Source organism: Heterodontus francisci, chromosome 15 (genome assembly GCF_036365525.1).
Source record: "Heterodontus francisci isolate sHetFra1 chromosome 15, sHetFra1.hap1, whole genome shotgun sequence".
In the NCBI taxonomy this organism is placed as follows: Eukaryota; Metazoa; Chordata; class Chondrichthyes; order Heterodontiformes; family Heterodontidae; genus Heterodontus; species Heterodontus francisci.
The window spans coordinates 63,244,187-63,269,816 of record NC_090385.1 but is presented as its reverse complement, the minus strand read 5'-3'; the positions used below and the strand labels follow the sequence as shown (position 1 = coordinate 63,269,816).

General features: G+C 41.4%; 1 protein-coding gene across 2 annotated transcripts; it reads left to right on the top strand.

Moving 5' to 3' along the window:
- Positions 1–52: 52 nt before the first annotated feature.
- Positions 53–25,152, top strand: pla2g12a (phospholipase A2, group XIIA). Of its 2 annotated transcripts, none has more exons than XM_068047669.1 (5): positions 53–137; positions 6,645–7,165; positions 16,656–16,732; positions 19,738–19,903; positions 22,534–25,152. In XM_068047669.1, the coding sequence occupies exons 2-5, from the start codon at positions 6,967–6,969 to the stop codon at positions 22,650–22,652; spliced, it is 561 nt and encodes a 186-aa protein (XP_067903770.1). In that variant the 5' UTR covers positions 53–137; positions 6,645–6,966; the 3' UTR covers positions 22,653–25,152. The 2 variants fall into 2 exon arrangements, with proteins under 2 accessions (XP_067903770.1, XP_067903771.1); XM_068047670.1 differs by having other exon boundaries at positions 19,738–19,913; positions 22,534–22,626.
- The last annotated feature ends 478 nt before the right edge of the window (positions 25,153–25,630 follow it).

Below are 25,630 nucleotides of genomic sequence, written 5' to 3'. Positions count from 1 at the left end.
TTAAAATGTTCAGTACAACCGAAAAGAAGTGGTTCTTGTCGTCATCAAGCAGCGCCCATGATAGGAAGGACCCGTAGCTACAAAATAATCGTTCGCAGGGACTGAGCGCGAACATTGGACAATAATAGCAGAGGGGAGTAAGTAATGGAGTTTTTTTTGAAGCATAACTTTTGAAGTCTAATCACTGTTGCTATTTAGAAAAATACTGCAGACAATTTGCGTACAGAAAGACCCCACAAATAGTAAATGAGTGAGTGAACAATCAAATAATCTGTTTTTGGTGATGGCAGTTGAGGGAGGAATGTTGGCCAGCACCGTTTCCTGCTGTTTAAATATGACCACCTGATTAGGCAGCTAGAATCTTAGTTTAATGTTTCATCTGAAAAATACCATCTCTGATACTTGATAGTACACTTGAGTGTCAGTTGCGATCAAGCCTGTGGTGAGGTCTAAACCTACAATTTTTTCACAGTTGAGCCAAGGTGACAGGAAATAGAGAAGGAAAACTCGAGGTGAACAGGAGATGAGAGATAAAATTGAATTGAGAGACAGGTGAGGAAGGCGATTAGAGAGAAGTAGTAGAAAGAAGGTAACTGAGAAAAATCAGGAGAAAAACAAGTTATAAACAAGTGAAGAATAGACCATTGTCGAAGTTGAGCAATATGTATATCCTTAACTAGAAGGGCATAGTTTTTCATGGAACTTGTTATAAAAGTTGGTAAAACTAGATTGATCTAGGTTATAATAAAAGCAAAATACTGTGGATGCTGGAAATCTGAAACAAAAACAAGAAATGCTGGAATCACTCAGCAGGTCTGGCAGCATCTGTGGAAAGAGAAGCAGAATTAACGTTTCGGGTCAGTGACCCTTCTTCGGAACTGACAAATATTAGAAAAGTCACAGATTATAAGCAAGTGGGGTGGGGCAAGAGATAACAAAGGAGAAGGTGCAGATTAGACCAGGCCACATAGCTGACCAAAAGGTCACGGAGCAAAGGCAAACAATATGTTAATGGTGTGTTGAAAGACAAAGCATTGTACAGATTAGGTGTGAATACACTGAATATTGAACAGCAGCAAGTGCAAACCTGAAAGAAAACCTGAAAAAAACAGTGGGTAAGCAAACTGAACAAACTAAGATGAAATGACAAAAAAAATAGCAAAAAATGTAAAAAAGAATGTTAAAAAAAAAGGAAGAAAAAATAACTAAAAATGAAAGTAAAATGGGGGGCTGTCATGCTCTGAAATTATTGAACTCAATGTTCAGTCCGGCAGGCTGTAGTGTGCCTAATCGGTAGATGAGATGCTGTTCCTTGAGCTTGCGTTGATGTTCACTGGAACACTGCAGCAATCCCAGGACAGAGATGTGAGCAGGGGGGAGTGTTGAAATGGCAAGCAACCAGAAGCTCAGGGTCCTGCTTGCGGACTGAGCGGAGATGTTCCACAAAGCGGTCACCCAGTCTGCGCTTGGTCTCCCCAATGTAGAGGAGACCACACTGTGAGCAGTGAATACAGTACACTACATTGAAAGAAGTACAAGTAAATCGCTGCTTCACCTGAAAGGAGTGTTTGGGGCCTGGGATAGTGAGGAGAGAGGAGGTAAATGGGCAGGTATTACACCTCCTGCGATTGCAGGGGAAGGTGACGGGGACGAGGTGGTGGGGGTAATGGAGGAGTGGACCAGGGTGTCGCGGAGGGAACGATCCCTTCGGAATGCTGACGGGAAGGGAGGGGAAGATGCGACTGGTAGTGGCATCACGCTGGAGGTGGCGAAAATGGCGGAGGATGATCCTTTGGATATGGAGGCTGGTGGGATGAAAAGTGAGGACAAGGGGAACCCTGTCACGGTTCTGGGAGGGGAAGGGGTGAGGCTAGAGGTGCGGGGAATGGGTCGGACACGGTTGAGGGTCCTGTCAACCACAGTGGGGGGAAATCCTCGGTTGAGGAAGAAGGAGGTCATATCAGAAGCACCGTCATGGAAGGTAGCATCATCAGAGCAGATGTGTCGGAGACGGAGAAACTGGGAGAATGGAATGGAGTCCTTACAGGAGGTAGGGTGTGAAGAAGTGTAGTCGAGGTAGCTGTGGGAGTCGGTGGGCTTATAATGGATATTGGTAGACAACCTATCCCCAGAGATGGAGACAGAGAAGTCGAGGAAGGGAAGGGAAGTGTCAGAGATGGACCATGTAAAGGTGAGAGAAGGGTGGAAATTGGAAGCAAAGTTGATAAAGTTTTCTAGTTCGGGGCGGGAGCAGGGAACGGCACCGATACAGTCATCAATGTACCGGAAAAAGAGTTGGGGGAGGGGGCCTGAGTAGGACTGGAACAAAGAATGCTCGACATATCCCACAAAAAGACAGGCATAACTAGGACCCATGCGGGTACCCATAGCGACACCTTTTACTTGAAGGAAGTGCGTAGAGTTGAAGGAGAAGTTGTTCAATGTGAGAACAAGTTCAGCCAGGCGGAGGAGGGTGGTGGTGGATGGGGACTGGTTGGGCCTCTTCAAGGAAGAAGCGGAGAGCCCTCAAACCATCCTGGTGGGGGATGGAGGTGTAGAGCGATTGGACGTCCATAGTGAAGAGGAGGCGGTTGGGACCAGGAAACTGGAAATTGTCAAAATGACGTAGGGTGTCAGAAGAGTCACGGATGTAGGTGGGAAGAGACTGGACCAGCGGAGAAAGGATAGAGTCTAGATAGGAAGAAATAAGTTCAGTGGGGCAGGAGCAGGCTGACACAATGGGTCTGCCGGGACAGTCCCGTTTGTGGATTTTGGGAAGGAGGTAGAAGTGGGCTGTCCGGGGTTGTGGGACTATGAAGTTGGAAGCCGTAGAGGGAAGATCTCCAGAGGAGATGAGGTCAGTGACAGTCCTTTGGACGGTGGCTTGATGTTCGGTGGTGGGGTCATGGTCCAGAGGGAGGTAGGAAGAGGTGTCTGAGTTGGCGTTGAGCTTCTGCAAGGTAGAGGTCGGTACGCCATATACGCCATGATCTAGGTTATGTTTATTGTGAATGCCAACATGTGAGTGAACTGTATTGGAAATGTCTTAAGTTATGGTATACTTTTGCTATCAACAAAATTAGTTGTACCCACTTGTTCTATGATGCGTCCCATAACTGAATAGTCTGCTTAAACTTGCTGTCATGGAACATATTGAAGAGCTGACACAGAAGTAAGCCGTTGGACCCATTCATTGTGTCTTTGTTGGAGTAGCCAGTGTGATCAACTGCCTTGTTCTTTCCTCCGCCTTCGTTATCTTCAAATATTTAAGTTATTTTCCCATATAAGATGCATTGATTATCGCAATCACGACCAGTTAAAAACATCCGATGGTGATCTGGGTGAGTCATGGAAGTTGACTGGCACCTGTGGAAGAAGGCTTTGGGGAGGGAATGGAATGAAATGCGGGGCATTTGTTTCTCATCCAAAACAGGGGGCAGCATGCTTGGAGGCGATGCTATCAGTGCGCAAGCGTAAGCAGTGTCAGCCACGTCAGATTAGTGTTTACTTTAGTGCTTACCCGATGCAGATGAAAGTATGGTTGGCGTGCGCTGCGTCTCTTCTATAGGAGACAGATTCCCTTTAATCTGATTTGTTGTGTTCCTAATATTTTGAAGCGCAGCCGATTTGCTCGCGGCCTCGCACAGACGCACATTTTAGGCCTTGAGATATCTCGAGCCGCGTCCCACAGCAGCGAATAGAGGAGCTCTGTTTGCAGTGACCTTGACCTCAGATTGTTAAATTGTTCTATTTATATTCCATTTCAAGTTTAGGATATTTGCAGTTGTTCCAACACACACCTGAGACCACATCCCAGCCTTCGATTTAACCCTTACCTTATATGTGAACCAGAGAAAAAGTACAGCACAGAAGGGGCCATTCAGCCCATCGTGTCTGCGCCGGCCTAATAAACTAGCCTCCCAAAGTAAACCCACCTTCCAGCACCTGGTCTGTAACCCTGCAGGTTACAGCACTTCGGGTACATGTCCAGGTACCTTTTAAAAGAATTGATGGTCTCTGCCTCCACCACCATTCCTGGCAGTGAATTCCAGACACCCACCACCCTCTGAGTGAAAAAGTTTCCCCTCATGACCCCTCTAATCCTTTTACCAGTCACCTTAAATCTGTGTCCCCTGGTAACTGACCTCCCTGCCAGGGGAAACAGGTCCTTCCTGTCCACTCTATCTCGGCCCCTCATAATTTTGAACACCTCAATCAAGTCACCCCTCAGTTCCATGGAAAACAACCCTAGCCTATCCAATCTTCACAGCTGCAACCTTCAAGTCCTGGCAACATTCTTGTAAATCTCTTCTGCACTCTCTCCAGAGCAATTATGTTCTTTCTGTATTGTGGTGACCAGAACTGCACGCAATACTCCAGCTGTGGCCTAACCAGCATTTTATACAGTTCTAGCATCACATCCTTGCTTTTGTACTCTATATTTCAAAACGTATAAAACTTATATTTGTGTAGCCCCTTTCGGGATCTCAGACGTCCCAAAGAGCTTCAGAGCCAATCGAATGCTCTGAATGTATTCACTGTAATAAGAAATTTAGCAGCTGAGTTGAGCAAGAGACCAGATAATGTTGTTAGTGATGGTTGAGGGCTAATTGTTAGCCAGGACTTTGGGAGAACTCTCCTGCTCTTCATCCAGAAAACAGCACCTCCAACAGTGCAGCACTCTCAATACTATACTGAAGTGTCGGTTTAGATTTTGCTCAAGGCTTGATTTCACAGCCTTCTGATTCAAAGGTGAGATTACTTCCACTGACAGCTTTGAAAGAAAACAAGAGGGCAAGAGAAAAGCAGAGTCTTTAACATAGAGAAATGTCCCAAGGTGTTTCACAATTTGATGTCATTCCAGAGAAGGACCAGGAGGTGCAAGTCAAGAAAAACACAAATTTATTTTAAGGAATAATTTGAAGATGGGGCAAGACATAGAAAGGCAAATGAATTTAGGTAAGGAGACCCAGAATTTGTGGGTGAGATGACTGAAGGTCCTGACACCAATAGAATAGAGGGACAAAGGGGGAAATGCAGATGAAACCAATGTTGGCACAATGGGTATAGAAACAAGAATGCTCCTTTAATTTGTTGGTTTTTTTTTTTGCTTGCTTATGTGATTCATGTCCTTTTATTCATGGCGATAATCTAATGGCATTAGGGTAACTATTTTATACCAACTCTAGTATTAAACATGGGTCAGGCAAGGATGGGGTGGAACCATAACTTGAGTTGTGATATTCTTGAAAGTTAAAATGAAGTCTTCCATGTCATAAAATTAACTTGGAGGAATTAACTGGCTCCTATTTTGAAACTTCCAGTGTCTGGCTTCATCGACATTTTTAGGTTTTTTAAATGTACTGCCCAAAACCAAATGGTTAGCAACCCTAAATATATCATTGTATGTTTACTGTGAAATTATCAATAATTGTTGTAAAATTTATATCCATAACTAAAAAAGGATAGATTTGAGCATTTTTAAAATGGTGAAAAGAAGAGAACAGTGGAGTTCCAAAGAGATAAGCAGTCCATGTACATAGATCATTAAAATGTAGTCGTCAGGTACAAAAAAATAATTAAAAAGGCTAATGGAATGTTAGCCTTTATATCTCGAGGACTGGAATACAAAGGGGAGGAAGTTTTGCTATGATTGTATTAAGCTCTGGATGTACCACATCTAGAGTACTGTATACAGTTCTGGGCAGCACACCTGAGGGAGGATATATTGGCCTTGAAAGGAGTGCAACACTGATTCATCAGAATGTTACCAGTGTTCCAAGTGTTAGATTATGAGGAGGCTTGTATTCCCTAGAATATCAAAGGATTTGATTGAGGGTTTTAGGATTTTGAAAGTAATTGATAGGGTAGTTAGAGGGAAACTTTTTTTCTTCTATGGGGGGTGGTGTGGTGGTGTCTAGGATCATGGGCCATAACCTTAAAATCAGAGGCTATTCAGGAGAGATGTTAGAAAACGCTTCTTCACACAAAAGGTGGTAAAAGTGTGAAATTCTTTCCCACAAAAAGCAGTAGATGCTGGCTCAATTAATTTCAAATCTGAGATTGATAGGTTTTTGCTAGCAAAGAATATTAAGGGATTATGGAGTCAGGGCAGGTGAATGGAGTTAGACCATGATCTCAGTGAATGGCGGAACAGGCTTGAGAGGCTGGAAGTTCTGCTCCTTCTCCTATGTTCATACTCTCCATCTACGATGCATTATCAGTAATTGTGGTATCTCAGACAGATGGTGCGCAGAATGGTCTTTGTATCATTTCTATCTTGAAGCAATTTTCCAGTCCCTGATCTGTTAAGCTCTGTTGGGACATTATATAAGTTTAATTACAGGTATTACAATGAAGAATTCAACTTGTGTTTTAGATATACAGTGAGTAGATTGTTTAATTTTTATTTCCTGCCCTGGGAATTGCTGTGATCTGTATTGTGCTTTTCCAAAATTACCTATACTTCTAGAATGGATAAAATATTTGCTTTGCCATTCAGCTTCAAAGTCTTTCGGTTGCTTCTGTTATGAACTAAGTAGGAATTTGTGGTTGCAAAGTTTGAACTTTGAATTTAAAAGAATATATTTTGGATAAATTTTCATTTCATAGGCACTCAAAGTTGCCTTTTTCCCCCATTCTAGTTCTACAAGAATGCGACAGATGTGACCCTTCCATCCAGTTTGGCTTGCTGTTCTCATCCATGTGACCAGCAGTGATGTTTATTCAGCATGACAGTCCTGAAGTAGTTGCCAAAGCAATAAATATCTGCAACAACAGTCAAAAGTTTAGTAACCGAAGTCTTACCACACTAAAATACCCTGACGCTGATGTCACTTGCTGAGCATTTTTAAATTTTGCTATGTGATGCCAACGAATGTAGTTTATATTGTATTGTGAAAAGAAGTGTATTACAGCTGGAAACCTGAAGTGAAAAAGTGGTTCACTGCAGAGTTTTCCTTGAGCATGTATTTGCTGGTCTGTGTGATTGTGGGAATTATTTTAAGGAGTCGTGAATGCCGCTCAGAAGACACAATCTACAGAGATTGGCAGGGGACGCTGAAAACAATTCGAAATGGAATTCATAAAATCGACACATATCTGAATGCAGCACTGGATTTACTAGGTGGAGAGGATGGGATCTGCAAATACAAATGCAATGATGGTGAGTAATATGCTCAATAATGAGTTTTGCTGTTCAGTAAATGTGTGGACCGTTTTGTAAAGGTTAAGATGCTGATTAGCTGGCTCGGTGCTCTCTCATTTGTCCTATAGGCTGATCTTTTATTATTTTTTTCCCTACAGCCTTTGTGAAACATTTTTATGCCGTTGTCTCTTCTGCATAATGTAATGACTCGGTGCAGTTCTAGAGTGCTGATAGCTATTTTATACCTCACCTAAGGGACTAATTTTCATGGCTTTAGTTAGTAAATGTTAACAGATATTTGTCCAAGCTTGATGCTTGATTCTGTGAACACACAGAATTCCTTGCTAGAAAATGTGCCTGAGAGATGATTTAAAAGCAGGAACCCCGGTTGTTTTTTTTTTCTCCTCCCTGGACCAGGATCTTTGTAGCACATTACAGTGCCTTGGCTGTGATCAACTAATTCCATACAGACTAAGTACTGAGCGTGTGACTTTCTTGCTCAATACAACTCATTGCCACATCATGCAGTGTATTTACTGAGCTGTTGGCCCAGTTGTGCGCGCTGCCTATTAATACAGAATTTTGAAATGGGTTGGCCTGAATTTTTTTTAATGACTGCTAACAGCTCTGAATTCTGGACTGATAAGTGCTATTATTTATTGTGCTGATCTAAACAGGGTTCTCTAATGAAGATAGGATTCAGTGGCACATGTTTGTAGCTTTGTTATACTATATATTGTCCCATGTGGGCAGGTATTCATCTTATGATAGCTTACATAATTCTGTTTTTCATTGGATTGCATATTTATGAATTTGTCCCAAACTATAATGAAAACTACATCAGACCAACTGTCATTTTGTTAGCTTTCATATGGACCCCTTAGAATTTTTGTACTGTAGGATGCTGCCATCTGTTCTTAAAGAAATACCATTCCCCATTTTGCACTGTGGACAACTTACCACTGGTATTGTGAATAGAATGCATCCATGTTCCAAAAGCAATTATCTTAAAGTTACTCACCCTACTTGTCAATGGTTAAAAATCCTGCTAAAAGATACAGGTGTAGTTGATGAGTATATGAGGCTCATAGAAGTGATCAGTGAGCATTGTGAAATTTGTAGGAAGCAGCCATGTCCTGCTGTAAGTTTTCCATTGGCACGTGACTTTAATAAGATAATTGCCATGGATCGAAAGATATGGGACAAAGACAGAAATATCTTCATCCTACTTGTATTGATCTGCTACCACATTTAGTATTTCTACTCTAATAAATAGTAAGGAAAGAGGGTTATTATAGACAAAATTATGGAGAAATGGACAGGACGTAGGATACCAGCAAAGTTTCTGACTGATAATGGAGGTGAATTTGCTAACGATGATTTGAAGCATGTCTGAAAGCATAAATATCGTTGCCATGAATACAGCATCTGAGAATCCTTTTAGCAATGGTCTTTGTGAAAGGAATCATGTGGTGATCGATGAAATGGTGCATAAAATTTTAACTCATCAGCCAGATTGTAAGTTGTTAAACACCCTTGTATGTGCAGTTCATGCAAAGAATTCTCTTGAGATGGTTGGAGAATATAGTCCTTATCAATTAGTCTATGGCGAAATCCCAAATTGCCTTCTGTTCTTTGAGGTAATCCTGCTGCTCGAGAGGTATTAGTTAGCTCCATTTTTTTCTGAACATTTGAATGCTTTGCATGAAGGGAGATGGGCTTTTTTAATCAAAGCTGAGGTCTCAAAGAAAACACATAGAGTACTGAGGCATCGTATTAGACCATCTGAGACAGGTCAATTCAGGAGATTTGGTATGCTATAAAAGAGAGTGTCATAGGGACTGGAAAGGTCCTGGTAAGGTAATAAATAGGTCGTGACAGTAAGATGGTATTTATCAGACATGGCAATCAAACTGTTAAGGTTCAATCCTCACAATTAAAATTAATTACAAAATCTTAGGCTAGATAGAAATAAGGCTGTGTTTGCTGACAACACAACCACCAGGTGGCGCAGTACTTGCACATGCGCAAATGCAGGCATTTCAACTGGAACGTCAGTGTCTGCGACGTTCAGGCAGCTGCCAGGATTAAAGATGGCGCTGCTTAATTTATCACAGGAAATGCTTATGGCTAGATCGATGTAGCAAACTAACCTTGCGTTAAGTTGAAAGGAAGCCCAGTAATATGCTATGTAGTTATAGGACACTAACAGTAACGCTCAGATCCATTTAATATTCCAGCAATCCTATTAAATACAAAAGGAATTTTAAGATTGAATTTCCATTGAAAGATAGTGAATTGGCACCCCGATCGATGGAAAAGAAAATCGGGCAGAGTATAAAATGTGCTGTGAATTTGTTATGTGATTTGTTTATATGACTGACCAGGACTGATTTCACCCTAATGCAGCTACTAACTCCCGCCCCACTGGCTGCTCTCCTCCCTCGGCAACTTGCTCCAGACCTCGCTGCTCACCCCCACTTCCCTGGCCAATTGTTCCCCGCTTGCGCCACCCCGCTCTCTGGTCACTCACTCGTTCCCCACGGCCCCACCACCACCCCCCCCCCCCCCCCCCAGCCGCTAGTTATAGGCCGCACCACATCCCTCCTTTCGGCCACTCGCTCCCGCGTTTGATCGTTCTCCACGCGCCGTCCGAAGAAGCAAGGCGGGCCGCAAGGGGCGACGGGTGACATTGGAGCGAGTGGCCAAGAGTGGCAGCACGGCCTAGAGCTAGCAGCTGGAGGGGGGCAGGGAAGTAGGGAGCGAGTGACCTGAGAGCAGGGTGGCAGGGGGAGCGGGAGTGAGGGGCCGGAGAGCGGGGTAGCGGGGAGTGGGGGAACAATTGGCCATGGGGGTGGGGGGGAAGCAGCGAGGTCTGGAGTGAGCGGCTGAAATGAGGAAGCATTGAGGCCTGGAGCGAGTTGCCAAGGGGGGCGAGCTCCAGCCTCAAAATCTCCCATTCAGTTGGTTCCTCCAGCCGAGTGGGGGGCTGGATACCCGATGACGTTTTATCGCGCATGCGCGAAAAAGGGCCAGGCGCAGATATGCGATGATGTTGCCATTGTGCGGTGACGTCATCCCGCTCATGCGCCACTTAGTCCTGGCCAGATGTAGGCTGCGCATGTGCACAGCTAGAGGGCTCTGATGAGATCAGCGGACTGCTGCGTTGTCAGGAGTCGCTTTGTAGAAATAAATGAGGCATTTTGTACCTCAAATGCTCATGTGTTTTGAGATGAGGGTACTGAGGAACAGAGTACGGTACGCCATGGGTGGATGGTGGTAATATGTGTTGTCATGACACACAGGACAGAGCTATCACACCCATAGGACAATTACCTAGACTGGTGCTCGGGGCATGTATGTTCTGGAAGGGTCCAAGGAATGGACGGAAATGACCATTGTGGGATGTGCAGGAAAAGCTACTGGTAAGTTTAAATATTGGTTGAATGTTTAGGATGAAGGCCAAAAAGTGAGGTCAGTGGACTGGCAGAATGGGAGACAGAGTGGAAAGTAAGAAAGCACGGTACAATTAGTGAGTCTGAAAGTGACTTTTGTGTCAGAAAATGATCACAAACTGGAGAGAGAACCTCTAATCGTGTAAGAGGGAGATCTCTCAGTAGTCGTCCCTACAGTCATAAGAGTGGAAGTAGAGGCGATAGCTTGAATAGATTAGACCATAAAATAAAGGCCGCAGAATAGTCACGTAACAGAACTAGAAGTAGAAATCCTCATGATCGTGAAGTTTTGGTGGCTGCCAATAAACTTGAGGATTAACTAATAAGAGAGGCAAAACAAAGGATGTTAGATAGTTCGAGTGAGCTTGAAGTTTATTCTGGTACCAAACAACAAAGCTGAGACAGCCTTATATCGGTGGTTTTGTACTGAACAAGTCCTTGCAGGTGGGACTTATAGGATGATACTGTGGAATTTGAGAAATGTGTTAATAAGGTTAAAGTAGAATTTAAAATTGGGAGTCAGGCTTTTAAATGTATTGGTTTAGATACTAAGCAAAGTAGATCTGGTATAAGTTTGAAACAACAATCCTGTTTTGAATATTACTCCTATCCCAGTTACTAGGTCGTCATAAAAAGATGAAATTGTATCTAAAGAAGACACAGCAAATGCAAAGCCTGATTGGTCAGTTGAACTGGTTTTGTACTCAGACTAGACCAGATGCTGGTTTTGATTTGTTGGAATTAAGTATTGCAATGAAACATCCTAAAGTAGAGAAAGTTTTAAGGGCAAATAAAACATTAAGACAATTAAATCTGGAAGAGCATATTTAAGTTCCCAACTTTAGGTGACCGAAGAACATGAAGCTAGTCATTTTTAACTGCTTCACGTGCTGATCGTCCTGATGGGTATTGTCGTGCAGCTGGTTTCATATTGCCTTTGGGTGAGAATGGGAAATGGCCTTTAGCTTGGGAAACTAAGAAAATAAAAAGGGTTGTTCGAAGTACATTGGCTGCTGAACCACTGGCTCTTGTGGAGGCAGTGGATATGGGATGATATTTGGCGACTACTTTAGGTATATTCCGTACAGTGGGTGTACTGAAGACAGTGTACCCACTGAATTTTATGTAGATAATCGTTCATTGTGGGATAATGTACATGCTTTGGAAAAGTGAGTGAGAAAAGGTTATGGATTGACCTTTCTTGCTTGAAATAAATGCTGGAGAGAAAAAATCTCTAAAATTAAATGGGTGGATTCAAACCATCTGTCAGATTGTTTCACTAAAAAGTGCATGTATGAAGAAATTGTTAGGAGTCCTAGAGGAGGGCCATCTCACCAAGGTAATGCTTTTGTACAGAATATGGAAGTTTTTGATTAAAAAAAAATTGTAGTATGTATAAAGTTTATTTAAAGTGAGAGAAGGGAATCTTATTTGTATATTGAGTGTTTTAATCGTGTAGAGGTGGTGGGCATTAATTGGGATTCACTTGTGCTCATATGTATAGGAGTGGACTGAAACTGTGGTTTTTGGGTATGAAGGTAAATGTAATGTGTGTCTCTCTAGATAAAAGCTTGTAAATGTGTAAAGATCAGGCTGGTTTTATCCTTTACTACTGTTCTGCTTCAGATAGCCAGGTAAAGGCTAAGATTCTGATTGGTCAGCATACAACAAACACATTATTGTCATAACAACTAATTCCAGCATTTTTTGATGCAGTGATCAGTTGCAGTTCTGTAAACTGTCTCACTCCTACCCTATAAGTTGTTTCAAAATCATGTCTTCAGCCAAACTGGTCACGGTAACACAGAATACGACCTGGACAAGTGTAGAATAATTAACTGAGATAAACATAAACATAACACATGGCTTGCAATATTTTTATGTTGCCTCTTATCTCTTTAGCTGTCTATTTTGGCAATTAGAACTCCTGCCTTTAGAGGTATAAACTGGTGCTTTATCACAGATTTTTTTTTGAACACCTTCCATTGATGATCTGTTATTTTACCCATTAGAAGATTTGCCCAGTTTACTATGGACAGTCTCTGTCTCATCCCATTGAAGTCAGCCTTCCCTAAATCTAGAATCTTATTCATGTTTCTCCTTTTCAAATACTGTTGAACTCCGAATAGAATTGCATTATAGAATGGCCTCCTTCTGTGCTACAACCATTCAGCCTGTCATGTACCTGCTGTCTCTCTGCTAGTCCCACTTTCCTGCCCTTTCCACATGGCCCAGCAATTTTTTTCTCTTAAGGTGCTTATTTAGTTCCCTTTTGAAAACTACAATTGAATCTGCCTCCGTCACACTCAGTGCATGCCAGATCCTAACTACTTGCTGCATAAAAAAAGTTTTTCCTCGTATCGCTTTTGGTTCTTTTGCCATTCACCTTTTAAATTGGTGTCCCTGGTTCTTGACCCTTGAACACCTCTATCAAATCTCCTCTCAACCGTCGTCGTCTTTAAAAAGAACAACCCCATATTCGGCTGTCTGTCCACGTAATTTGAAGCTTCCCTGGAACCGTCTTGTAAACCTTTTCTGCACCCTCTCTAAAGCCTTTACATCCTTCCTAAACTGCATTGCCCAAAATTGGATGCAATACTCCAGTTGAGGCCCAACCAGTTTTCGTAAAGCTTCATCATAATTTTCATGCTTTTATATTCTGTTTATAAATAAAGCCCAGGATTCATTCCATGTCCTTTTTTAACCACTTTCAACCTGCCCTGCCACCTTCAACAATTTGTGCACGTATACCCCCAGCTATCTCTGTTCCTGCACCCGCTTTAGAATTGTATCCTTTAGATTGCCTCTCATCATTCTTCCTATCAAAACATATCACTTCACACTTCTGAGTTTAAATTTCGTCTGCCATGTGTATGCACATTCCACCAGCCTGTCTATGTCCTCTTGAAGTCTATCACTATCCTCCTCACAGTCCACAATACTTCCAAGTTTTATGTCATGTGCAAATTTTGAAATTGTGCTCTGTCCACCCAAGTTAAGGTCATTAATATACATCAAAAAAGCAGTTATCCTAGTACTGATCCCTGAAGAACCCCACTGTGTATACTTTCCTCCAGTCTGAAAAACAACCATTCACCACTTTTCTGTTATTCAGACAACTTTGTATCCATGCTGCCACTGTCCCTTTTATTCCATGGGCTTCAACTTTGCTGACAACCCTGTTATGTGGCTCTCTATTAAACACCTTTTGATATCTAGCGCATCAACCACACTACCCTCATCAACCCTCGCTGTTACCTCATCAAAAATTCAATTGTTAAACATGATTTGCCTATAACAAATGATTGCTGATTTTCCTTAATTAATCCACACTTGTCCAAGTTGACAGTTAATTTTGTCCCGGATTATCATATTTAAAAGCTTTCCTACCATTGAGGTTAAACTGACTGGCCTGTAGTTGCTGGGTTTATCCTCACCCTTTTTTGAACAAGGGTGTAACATTTGAAATTCTCCAGTCCTCTGGCATAACCCCCGTATCTAAGGAGTGGGTGATTTATGGCCAGTACCTCCGCAATTTCCGCTCTTGCTTCCTACAGCATCCTCGGAAGCATCCTATCTGGCCCTGGTGACTTTTAATTTTAAGTACAGCTAGCCTTTCTAATATCCCCTCTTGATCAATTGTTAACCCATCCAGTATCTCAACTAAGGTTTCTTTTACATAAGAACATAATAAATGGAGTAGGCCATTCGGCCCTCAAGCCTGTTCAGCCATTCAATACGATTATGGCTGATATGATCTTGACCTCAACTCCACCTTTCTGCCTGTTCCCCAAACACCTATAGTTCAGAAATCTGCCTAACTTGGCCTTGGATATATTCAGTGTGATTTAGGACTATCTAGTACTATGACTTCAGTATCTTCTGCCTTGGGAAAGACAGATGCAAAGTACTCATTTAGTATCTCAGTCATGTCCTTTTCCTCCATGCATATTTCTTTTTGCTCCCTAATTTGGCCCCACCCCTCCTCTTACTACCTTTTCATTATTTATTTGCTTATAGAAGAATGTTGTATTTCCTTTTATGTTAGCTGCCAGTCTCCTCTTCTACTCCCTCTTTGCAACTCATTTTCTCTTTTGCTTCCTCTCTCAACTTTCTGTATTTAGCCTGATTCTCATTTGCATTATCAGCCTGACATCTATCATATGCCCCTTTTTTTTTTCTCTTACATATTGCTCTCTTTCTTTCATCTAGGGAACTCTGGTTTTGGTTGCTCTACCTGTCCCCCTCCTGGGAACGTAAATCAACTGTACATGAACCATGTTCTCTTTAAAGGCACCCCATTGTTGCGTTACCGTTTTGCCTGCCAATCTTTGATTACAATTTACTCAGGGCAGATCTGTTCTCACCCCATTGAAATTGGGCCTCCTCCTCTTAAATGAATACCTCTTCTGTATTTACAGTGGAGAAGGTCATGAAAGCTAGTGCGTTCAAGGGAGGGGTAGCGATATCCTGGAGCATATCAACATTACAAAGGAGGAGGTGGTGAAGGTTTTGAAGCACATTAAGGTGGATAAATCCCCAGGGCCTGACCAGATGTGTCCTAGGATGCTATGGGAAGCAAGGGAGGAGATTGCTGGGGCCCTGGCAGAGATTTTTGTATCATCGTTAGCCACGGGTGAGGTACCGGAAGATTAAAGGATAGCTAATGTTCCATTTACCCACTAATTCTTTCTCCAATTATTTTAAATTTGCGATCTCTGGTTACCAACCCATCTGTTAGAGGAAATAGTTTCTTCCTACTTGCTCCATCGTAGTTTTGGATATCTGTATTAGGTCTCCTCTTAACCTCCTCTTCTTTAAGAAGAAAAATCCCAGCTTTTCTAATCTGTCCACCAGACTGAAGTTCCTCATCCCTGGTATCATCCTGATAAACCTATGTACCCTCACCAGGGCCTTGGCATCTTTCCTAAAGTGTGGTGCTCAGAATTGTACACAATATTCCAGCTGAGGCCTAACCAGTGATTTGCAAAGGTTTGGTATTACTTCCTTGTTTTTTGTATTCAGTGCCCCTATTTACAAAGCCAAGTATTCCATATATTTTCTTCATCTTCTCAGCTTGCCTTGCCACCTTTAAAGATTTGTGAATATCCACCCCCCAGGTCCCTCTGCTTTTGTACCAGCTTAAAATAGTACCATTTAGATTATACTGCCTGTGCATCACTTCACACTTATCGGCATTAAATTGCATCTGTCCAACCAGTTCCGTCTATGCCCACCTGAAGTCTGCTGTTACCCTGCACACTACTACATTGCCAAGTTTTGTATTGTTTGCAGACTTTAAAATTGCACTTCCTATACCCAAGTCCAGGTCATTTATGTATTTAAAAAAAAAAGTCAGGCTTTGGTCCCAATACTGACCCTTGGGGGAGCCCACTGCATACCTCTTCAGTCAGAAAAAACATCTGCTATTCACTACTTTCTGCCTGCTATCCCTTAACCAATTATGTATCCAAGTTACCACTGTCCCTTCAATACCATGTGCTTCTATTTTCCAATAAGTCTGTTATGTGGTACAAATGCCTTTTTAAAAGTCCATATATACACCATCTACTGTATTATCCTCATCAGCCATCTCTGTTACCTCAAAGAACTTGAGCTTAGTCAGACAAAATTTGTACTGGACATTCCTTTATTAACCCATGCTTCTCCAAGTGAGAATTAATTTTGTCCTTGACAAAGTTTTTCCACCACTGATGCCAGACTGACTGACTGACTGACTTGTGGTTACCAGTTTATCCCTTTTCCCCTTCTAGGTTCTGATGAAAGGTCAGAGACCTGAAACATAAACTCTGCTTCTCTCTCCAAAGATGCTGCCTGACCTGTTGAGTATTTCCAGCACTTGCTGTTTTTATCCCTTTCCCCTTTTTTGAATAGGGATGTAACATTTGCAATCTTCCAGTTCTCTGGCACCATTCCTATAACTAAGGAGTTATAGTTGTCAACAAGGAAAGGCACAGAAATTTTGCAGTGGAAGCTGATGTTGGCTGACTGGAAAGGAACTGAACACATTAACCCTTTATTTTTCATTGCAGGATCCAAGCCAGTTCCTCGTTCTGATTATAAGCCTCCACCACCTAATGGATGTGGCTCTCCTATGTTTGGAGTTCAAGTAAGGAATGCTGTGTCTGTCAAAGATTTGCATATTGTCTGACCAGGTTCATTAAAGCTCAGTAACATTGAAAGAAGTGCTATTGTAGTTTCATTAATAAACAATATAAATTTGCTGAACAGAATGTTCCCTTAATTATGCCCATGTGAGGCGTAACTGTTGCATAACTACAAAATGAATACAGTTTTATGTCTTGGTTGAAAATTAAAGATCAGTACAGAATTTAATTTTACGAAAGTCATAAATGCAATTTTAATTTGTCTCCTGAGCCCCTCTTCCTCAGTATTACTGGCAGTCATCACCTATTGCACATACTAAATATGTGGAGTTTTTTTGTTTGCTGTACTTGAATTAAAGCAAGGGAAGAATAAATTTGTCTTTTAAGGGTGAGGCAGCTGGGAATAAAAGTAAATTAGTTTGAGATTTCAAGTTTCTTACAAACTCCAGCATTGTGCCATCATTAAAGTGAATTTTAAAAATTATTTTTGCTGTTCATGCTTTGACTAAATGAAAATATCAGATTTACCTCAAACCAACACATCTTCATTGTCAGTTTTTTTTTTTTTTACAAACTGCTACTGAACCCTTGATCTGTGTTTTTGTGATGTAGGGCTCATATTGAATATCTGGCCCCTAGCTTAGCCCATATCCCTACTGCTCATGTGCTGTCACACTTGCCTGTCACTCTGTCTCTACTCTGTCAAGAAGCTCGACACCATCCAGAACAAAGCAGCCCGCTTGATTGGCACACCATCCACAAACATTCACTCCCTCCACCACTGACGCACAGTGGCAGCAGTGTGTACCATCTACAAGATGCACTGCAGTAATGCACCAAGGCTCCTCAGACAGCACCTTCCAAACCCGTGACCTCTATCACCTCGAAGGACAAGAGCAGCAGATGCATGGGAACACCACCACCTGCAAGTTCCCCTCCAAGTCACACATCATCCTGACTTGGAACTATATCGCCGTTCCTTCACTGTCGCTGAGTCAAAATTCTGGAACTCCCTTCCTAACAGCACTGTGGGTGTACCTACCTCACATGGACTGCAGCGGTTCAAGAAGGCAGCTCACCACCACCTTCTCGAGGGCAATTAGGGATGGGCAATAAATGCTGGCCTGGCCAGTGACGCCCACATCCCATGAATGAATTTAAAAAAAAAACTTTGCTCCACTGGCTCCCTGTTTCCCAGTGCATCAAAGTTTAAAATTTTTATACTCCTATTTGAACTGTTCCATGGCCTTCCCTCAGCTTCCTCTAGTCCTACGGCCCATTGCATGCCCTGTGGTCATCCATCTCTAGCCCTTTAACATCCTGTAGATCACCCCTCCATCATCCCATCTTTACTTGGTGACATAACTTTTCAGTTGTCTTGGTCCTTCCCTTTGACGCTCCCTCACTAAATCTCTTTGCCTACTATTTTCTTGACCATTAAAAGCTGCCACAAATTTATCTTTCTGTGCTTTTGGTCAACTTTCCTAATTCTTCTGTTCCTGCTGTCATGTAAAGAGCCCTGGTTATTTTACTGTGTTAAAGGCGCTATATAAATGCAAGTTGTTGTAAAGGAAAGTTCAGAGACTTGGCCAAATTACCTGGGCAAACTGCTCCCTCACAGGAAACAAGGTAAATGGGGGAAGAAGGCTACAAAATGTTTGAAGTAGAGACCAGGGAGAAATTGCCTACTTATTTTGGGTGGGGGAAAAACGAAACTCTGACATGGGGAAAGGGGTGAGAAAGAATAGTAAGGTATTAAAGGTAAGCTGTGAGCTAAGAACAAGATCAATTGAAGGAACACTCCCAAGAAAAGGATAACACCAAAATTATGTCTGACATTTCCTTAAATAAAATATGAAGGGAAGTTCCTGTAAAAAGCACCATCCTGAGCCATTCAGATCAGAAGGTGCCAGTCTTAAGTTTCTGTTGATTTTGCTACAGTTGAACTTGAAGTTTCTGGAGCAAGAAGTTTGGAGGGGGGAAGGGAAATTCAGCCAGGGTGTCTGTTCCTGATTGCTGGTTAGTAACTCCTGCTCAAAAATGGGGAGGATAGGATTGGAGATTCAGCTTAGCTGTCATTCCTCCATGGTTGAAATACAAGGCTCACACATGAGCACTGGCTGCTTGAGCAACGTGCTGAAGCATTCCTGGTGCTATTGGAACTAGATCCCAACAAGACATTACAGTGATGGGGGGGTGGAGAAAATTGTCACATCTCTCTATCTACATCCATCTACTTCTGCCCCTCTGTGGCCCATTCACTTATGGCCTCTTATTGATCAGATTGGGCTGTTGTGACCATGCTCTCATTCCTCTTCTAGCAAATTGGTTGTTCTATGGCAGCCATGTAACATGTACGAGATGAAGACTCTGAATTTCTTCTATTCCACTAATTGGGTTTTGCGTCGCGCCAACCTGGGCTGCAAATGTTAATATTGGGCTATTCTTATTCTTTTTGACATCCCTGTAGTTCTTGGTTCCAGGGATCTCGTGCAAGTTCTAAAGGCTGAGAGGTCTGTCCTGCTTCTCGCTGCCCAGCTAGTTTTATACCACCCAGCCCCCAGCTAGATTGGTATCTCTCTCCTTTCCAGGAGACTCTTGGCCTCAGCCTTCTATTCCCACCCAGAGTAGGTTGGGTTGGCTTTCAATCCAGCTTTGTACTTTCAAAGTGCTCTAGCTACCTTCCAGGACATGTGGGCACACTGCCCACCCCAGTGGTGCAAGGAGTGAGTGGTCTAGGCCCAAGGCTGGAGCAGAAGTTGAGAGGGTGTGAGGTTAAATAAAGACTGAATCTAAATTTGTGCGTGCTACTTTCTTACTTTACAACAACTGTCAGGCATGTCTAGAGCTTGTAACAATTAGGCATTGCTTATGCTCAGCTTTTGGAGCATCATGGCACCAGAACATAATGAGGGCCAATATTCTCCAACTTTAGTGTTGACTGCAGATTTTATCATGAGATTACTACCCAGCTCTCATGCACATTTATGTATATTTTTGTAAATAGCTGGACGTGGGAATCCCTTCCATGACTAAGTGCTGCAATCAGCATGATCGTTGTTATGATACTTGCGGGAATGCTAAACAAGACTGTGATGAAGTGTTTCAGCGCTGTCTGTCTGTAATCTGCAGAAATGTACAGAAAACATTAGGAATGGATTCGACTGTACAAGGTAAGTGCAGGTAAATCATTTGATCACTGCTTTCAGCTAGAAAGTTGTTACTACGTATGAAGTGTTGACACCGTCCATAAGGAATTATGAGACTGTATATGCTTTGGTACTGTAGGTTGGAGCATCAACTGCAGTCTTATGGAACAATGGTTTGCGTCTGCTGTCCCCCTCCATCCAATACTGGCAACTTTCTGACTTGAGCTGGGACTCATTCCGTGCTCCTCCTGAACTTTATATTTACATATCAGCATGAGGATTGACATCCAAGGTGATTCCATGGTTTTGGCTCTGATACTTTGAAGAATTTCCAGATGTCAGTCTGAAAATTACCTTTTAACTAGTCTGAACATGTGGCCTTCCCCTGCCCCGCCCCCAATCAGCCTTATGGCATTTCTCTGCATTGATACCAGTGTTTGAATCCCTCTTGTTTCTTGCAAACCGAACTGAATTCAGTATTCAAGGTGTGCTCTGACCAGAACACTCTAATTACAGTCGGTGTTTTCCAACCACGACAACCAACATGACAGCTTTTTGCGGTTGCATGTTGCAACACAAAATAGAAAATATATTATTAGGTAGGCGATCTTTCTGCCAATTCTTTACAGTGCACCTGGGGAGAGTTCCCCAGATTGAAATCCCACTCCACAGGCTATTGTGCTTTAATATCACCCCTCTATGATTTAATTGTCAGTAATCGGTTTTGTAAGTGAAAAGACTGTGTAACTTAATTTCTTGAACCTGAGTGATATCTGATGCTCTCTTCATTAATGTAAGAAGTCACTAAATAATAATGAACTTGCATTTATATAGAGCCTTTCATATCAAGACCTCCCAAACTACTACACAGCCAATGAAGTACTTTTTTTAAGTATAGTCATCTTTTTAATGTAGCCAAACTTGGCAGCCAATTTGCATACCGCAAAGTCCTACAAACAGCAATGAGATAAATTACTGGATATTGTTTGAAGAATAAATGTTGGCTGGGACATTAGGAGACCTCCATTGCTGCTCTTCAAATAGTGATCTTTTGAGCCCATCTGCAAGCACAGACAGGGCCACGATTTTAACATCTCATTAAAAAAACACAGCACCTTTGTGATGGTCTTGCGCTCCCTCAGTACTGTACTGAAATGTCAGCCTAGATCAGATATCACAAGTGGAACTTCCACAACCTCTGATTTGGAGGCGAGATTGCTACCACCTAGCCGAGGCTGATGCTTTTGCTGACTTTCACTTGAACTTTTGTCCTGTACACTTGCATCTCTATCTGTAAGTGCTTTGAGTATGAAGTAAAGAATTTGGCTTGAGAGCTTCCTGTAGTTTAGATACTGCAAAACAAAATTGATGTATATGTGTCCCAACAGTTTCAAAATAATGTAACTTTAAGTAAAATAGTCCTGAAGTTGCAGTACTTCTGGATGTAATGCTATGACAACAATTGAGCTAACATATGCAGCAGGTGAGAATGGTATTGCTGTGGATCAGGGAAAAAAGGTAAAGAAACTGAATAAATGAAGATTTCCAAGACGAGTTTCTCCTTTGATAGAATTAACTAATTCCCTTTTGTCCCCCACCTTTGGTATGAGGGGGAGAGTGATAAACTTTTGGAGCATATACACTTTGTTTAGAAACTCTAAAATACACCTTAGTAACAGTAACATTCCCTGGGGACACTGGTTTGCCCCTGTAATTCCATGTACTGTGTTCCTAATCTCTGTTTGATCTCTGGATTTTAGGAGGGAGGAACATTGAAGGGCGGGTTGACTCTGTCCTTTGTCACTTTTGTTCTAGTGATTGGTTACAGGGTGACATTGACCATGGATTTCTTCATGAATTCCATTCTCAGGAGGATGCCTTGCCCTTTTTGATAATGGAATTCATAAAGAAGGGGGAGCATAATTTAGAATAGGTCTTGAGTCATCTTTGAACTGTTTAACTAGGGATGGGGATGGAAAAGTTTGCAAGCTCACACACAAGCATATGGCTGAGTAAGGTTTGCCAAAGCCTATGTATGCTGCATTTTACATTTGTATCGGGCTACGACAGCAGTGGTCGTTGAATTTTAATTTATGGGGACAGGCCCAGGTTTCAGCTAGAGATGCGGTTATCATGAGAGTAACCAGTCGCTCCAGGGAGGGGCCAAATTCAAAGAATTGTTATCTTTGATATTTGAATTAATTTAGTTTTGTGGGGAGATGAAAAATTATTTTCAAAAGTGGGGGCGTGGGTCAAGAATATCATGACTTTTGGTTCAAGTGCTTTGCGGTAGCAAAGAGAGCAATATAGTCATTTCAAAGTGGAAAAAGTGAAAGAGCATTGTTTTCATTCTGACATGACAATATACAGCACAATGTTTTCTGATCAAGTTATATTACTGCACTGATAATTTGGAAAGCTGTGCCAAGAACCTTCCAGTGTGAAAGTTGTCCTTTTCTAAAGTAAAATCTCATTGTATTCAAGTTGATCCTCATATTGTCCACATGAGAACTTTGAGATGTAACTAGATATATTATTTAAAATACCAATCATATAATGACATTCAAAATTCACTATTTTCATTTAAAAGTTTTAAAATAAATTTAGTTGCTTCTAAGGAATAAACCTAACTTTATTTTTCTATTTTTATGTAGCTTGTGATCGTGCTGTAGAATTGCTTTTCAATGCAGTGATGCATTTGGGATGCAAACCCTACCTGGATAGTCAGCGGGCCTCGTGTAAGTGTGCATATGAGGAAAAAATTGACCTCTAATGTGAAGATCGAGGAAAAAATGTTTTATAGAAGAACAGTCCTTTCCCTATTGAAAATTTCTTGTTTTCTCAGCAGACTTTTAATTATGAAGTAATAGATAATATATATAAATTTTCTAACAGATTCTGTTGTTTTGAAAATTTTCACACAATGTTTTATGTTCTTCCTGTTAACTATTTACTTAAATTAAGATATGAATTATTGCACATTGTCTGGCATGGTGTGTTTTAAGCCCCTGTGCACTATGGTGTGCTGTTGCAAGTTTTAGGCTCATGCTACTACACTAAATTCTACCTTTTCTTCTGAGATGGAGCTCAGCAAAGGTGGTAACGTTCTCTTTTGTTTCTCCCTCCTGCCCCACCCCATGCCAAGCCATGAAGGAAGAAAAATCCAAAGATGAGTTAATGGGGCATGCTCATGCACCACCTACTGGCAGGTTATTGAGTGACACTTTCACAAGATCAATTGGAAATGATGGTGGGCTTTGCTGGCCAAAGTAAAGTCGTGCAGAAATTACAAATAGATTGATTTAATTAATTTTAAATGGGAACTTAAATCAAGATTAACTGGGTCTGAATTAAATGTGCCTTACGTCATACAAGTAGAACTGGGTTACCAGATTAACAAACAACATAAATGGCTTGTTACTGCAGGTACTGGAAATCTGGAATTAAAACAGAAAATGTTGAAGACACTCAGCAGGTCAAGCCGCATCTGTGGAGATAGAAAAGCAAAGTTCATGTTCAGGTTGTTGACCTGACAATAGGCCAATGACCTGAATCATTAACTTTGTTTTTCTCTTTCCATTGATGCTGCTTAACCTGCTGAGTGTCTCTGGTTTAATTCCAGATTTCCAGTACCTGCAGTAACAAGCCATTTATGTTGTTTATTAGCCTGGTAACCCAGTTCTACTTGCGTTTTAAAGGAAACGATATCTGAATTTAATGTTTGCATATCTAGTGCAGGATTACAACTACTTTGCTAACAGTTCCCATGTTCCTTTCCCCTAGATAGTAATTGCAACTTTAAATTTCCTTTTAATAGATTGGGAAAGTTCAAACTTCTGTTCTTTTTTTAATGAAGCAGTTGTACTAAATAAAGATCTTCATATAGCACCTTTCAAATTCTCAGGACATCCCAAAATATTTCACAACCTATTAATTATTTTGGAAGTACAATCACTTTTGATAGAGGCAAATATGAGAGCTACTTTCGCATGCAGTAATATCCCACAAATAGCAATGAGATAAATCACCAGTTCATCAGTTTTTGGTGTGTGAGGTATGAATTTTGGCCAGGACACTCTCAGAATTCCCTTGCTGTTCAAAAAGAACCATGGAATCTTTACGCTCATATGAACAGGTAGAAGGGTCTTGGCTTAACATCTCAACTGAAAGACAGCACCTGGAACAATGCTGCGGTACTCAATGCTACACTGAAGTGCCAGCCTGGACTGTGTGCTTAATTCCTAGAGTTGAATTAACCCACAGTTTGCACTACTTTTATACTTTTTTCACAAATTTACACTTGTAACAGATTGCATGTTTTCTAATTGACCTTTTTTAAAAAGTCAAACCTTGAGATGATGCACTGTTAATTTTTGAATATTGAGCTGTACAGTATTTAAAGAACCGCACTTCCTCTCAAACCAGATGTCACATACATAAAAATGACTTTCTTTTCCACGAGGAATATGTTCTCGCCCCTTTGCTGTTTAAAGTTAGCTGGGAGTTACAGTTGCCAATCTCCATAGAAAATTAATCAGTTTTAAAAATGTGCCTTGTTACTTCAATAGATATTTCAACTTGCCATTTTCCAATGCAGCATGAAATATTACTTTACTGAAGTTACCCCTCCACCACCACTCCCAAGTCATGTCTTTACAGCAGTATCTGTGATAAGATAGGTAATGACCACAGATAGCTGGAAAGAGGTTGCAGGTGGCCAAAATACTGGGACTCAGTTTTGATAGTTTACTCACCATTCTTTTACTTTTTGACCTTGGGTTTAAATCCAATGTAAACTGAAGGCATGAAAGTCAGCTAACTATAAGGATCCGATGTGACAGAAACGCTGGCAGTCTCAACCCAGTTTCTAGTGGGCATGAGTTTACAGCTCAAAACTATCCACAGTTTGACAACAATTTATACTAAACTGCTGATTCAACTTGGGCAACAAAGATAGCTGGTGTAATAAGTGGAAATATCACACTGTGCAGTAGAGAATGCTCTTCTGAGTTTGTGTAGAGATAACTTTACCCACTATCTAACCTGTGATATGAGAGAGCTGGGCGTGCGTGATGTTTTAGGGAGGTGGAGATGTGGCAGACTGGGATGATGGTGGGACAATTGGGGGGTGGCGGGTAAAAAGCACAACTGTTTCCTGGAAGATGTTGAAAGTCATGAAGAATGTACTAAATTTATTCATAAGCTTCTGTGTATTTGTTCTTTAATTATAATTTGAAATGGTGACATTAAGTCATTTCTATTTTGTGTATTAAATATTAACATTTATAAAGAAATAATTCAAAAAAATGCTTTGGTTTCTTTAATATCATGGGAGTTTTTAAGCAACCATTTTGTTATTCGGGTAACACTTCAAACCTGCTTCTTCCAATCCATTGCATAGATTATTTTCCTGCAGTGCCCCATTTCACAGGCAGACATTTGGGAGGGGATCCTGCTTTCTGATATGAAGAACCCTGACTGGTTTTTATCTTCATTGCTAAATGAGAGACACTGACGACAATTGTAGAAGGTCCTACATTGCCTGAACTGATTTTAGGTTACTCTGTACAGTTTGGCGATTGAATCTGATTGTTCCCGCAGTAAATGCCGCAGTATTAGAATGCAGCAAAGGAGAACCAAGAAACTGATAAAGGGAGAAAAGAATATGAATGTAAGCTAGCAAAAAATATAAAAAGGCACTGTAAAAGCTTCTACAGGTATGTAAAAAGGAAACGTTTGGTTAAGACAAAT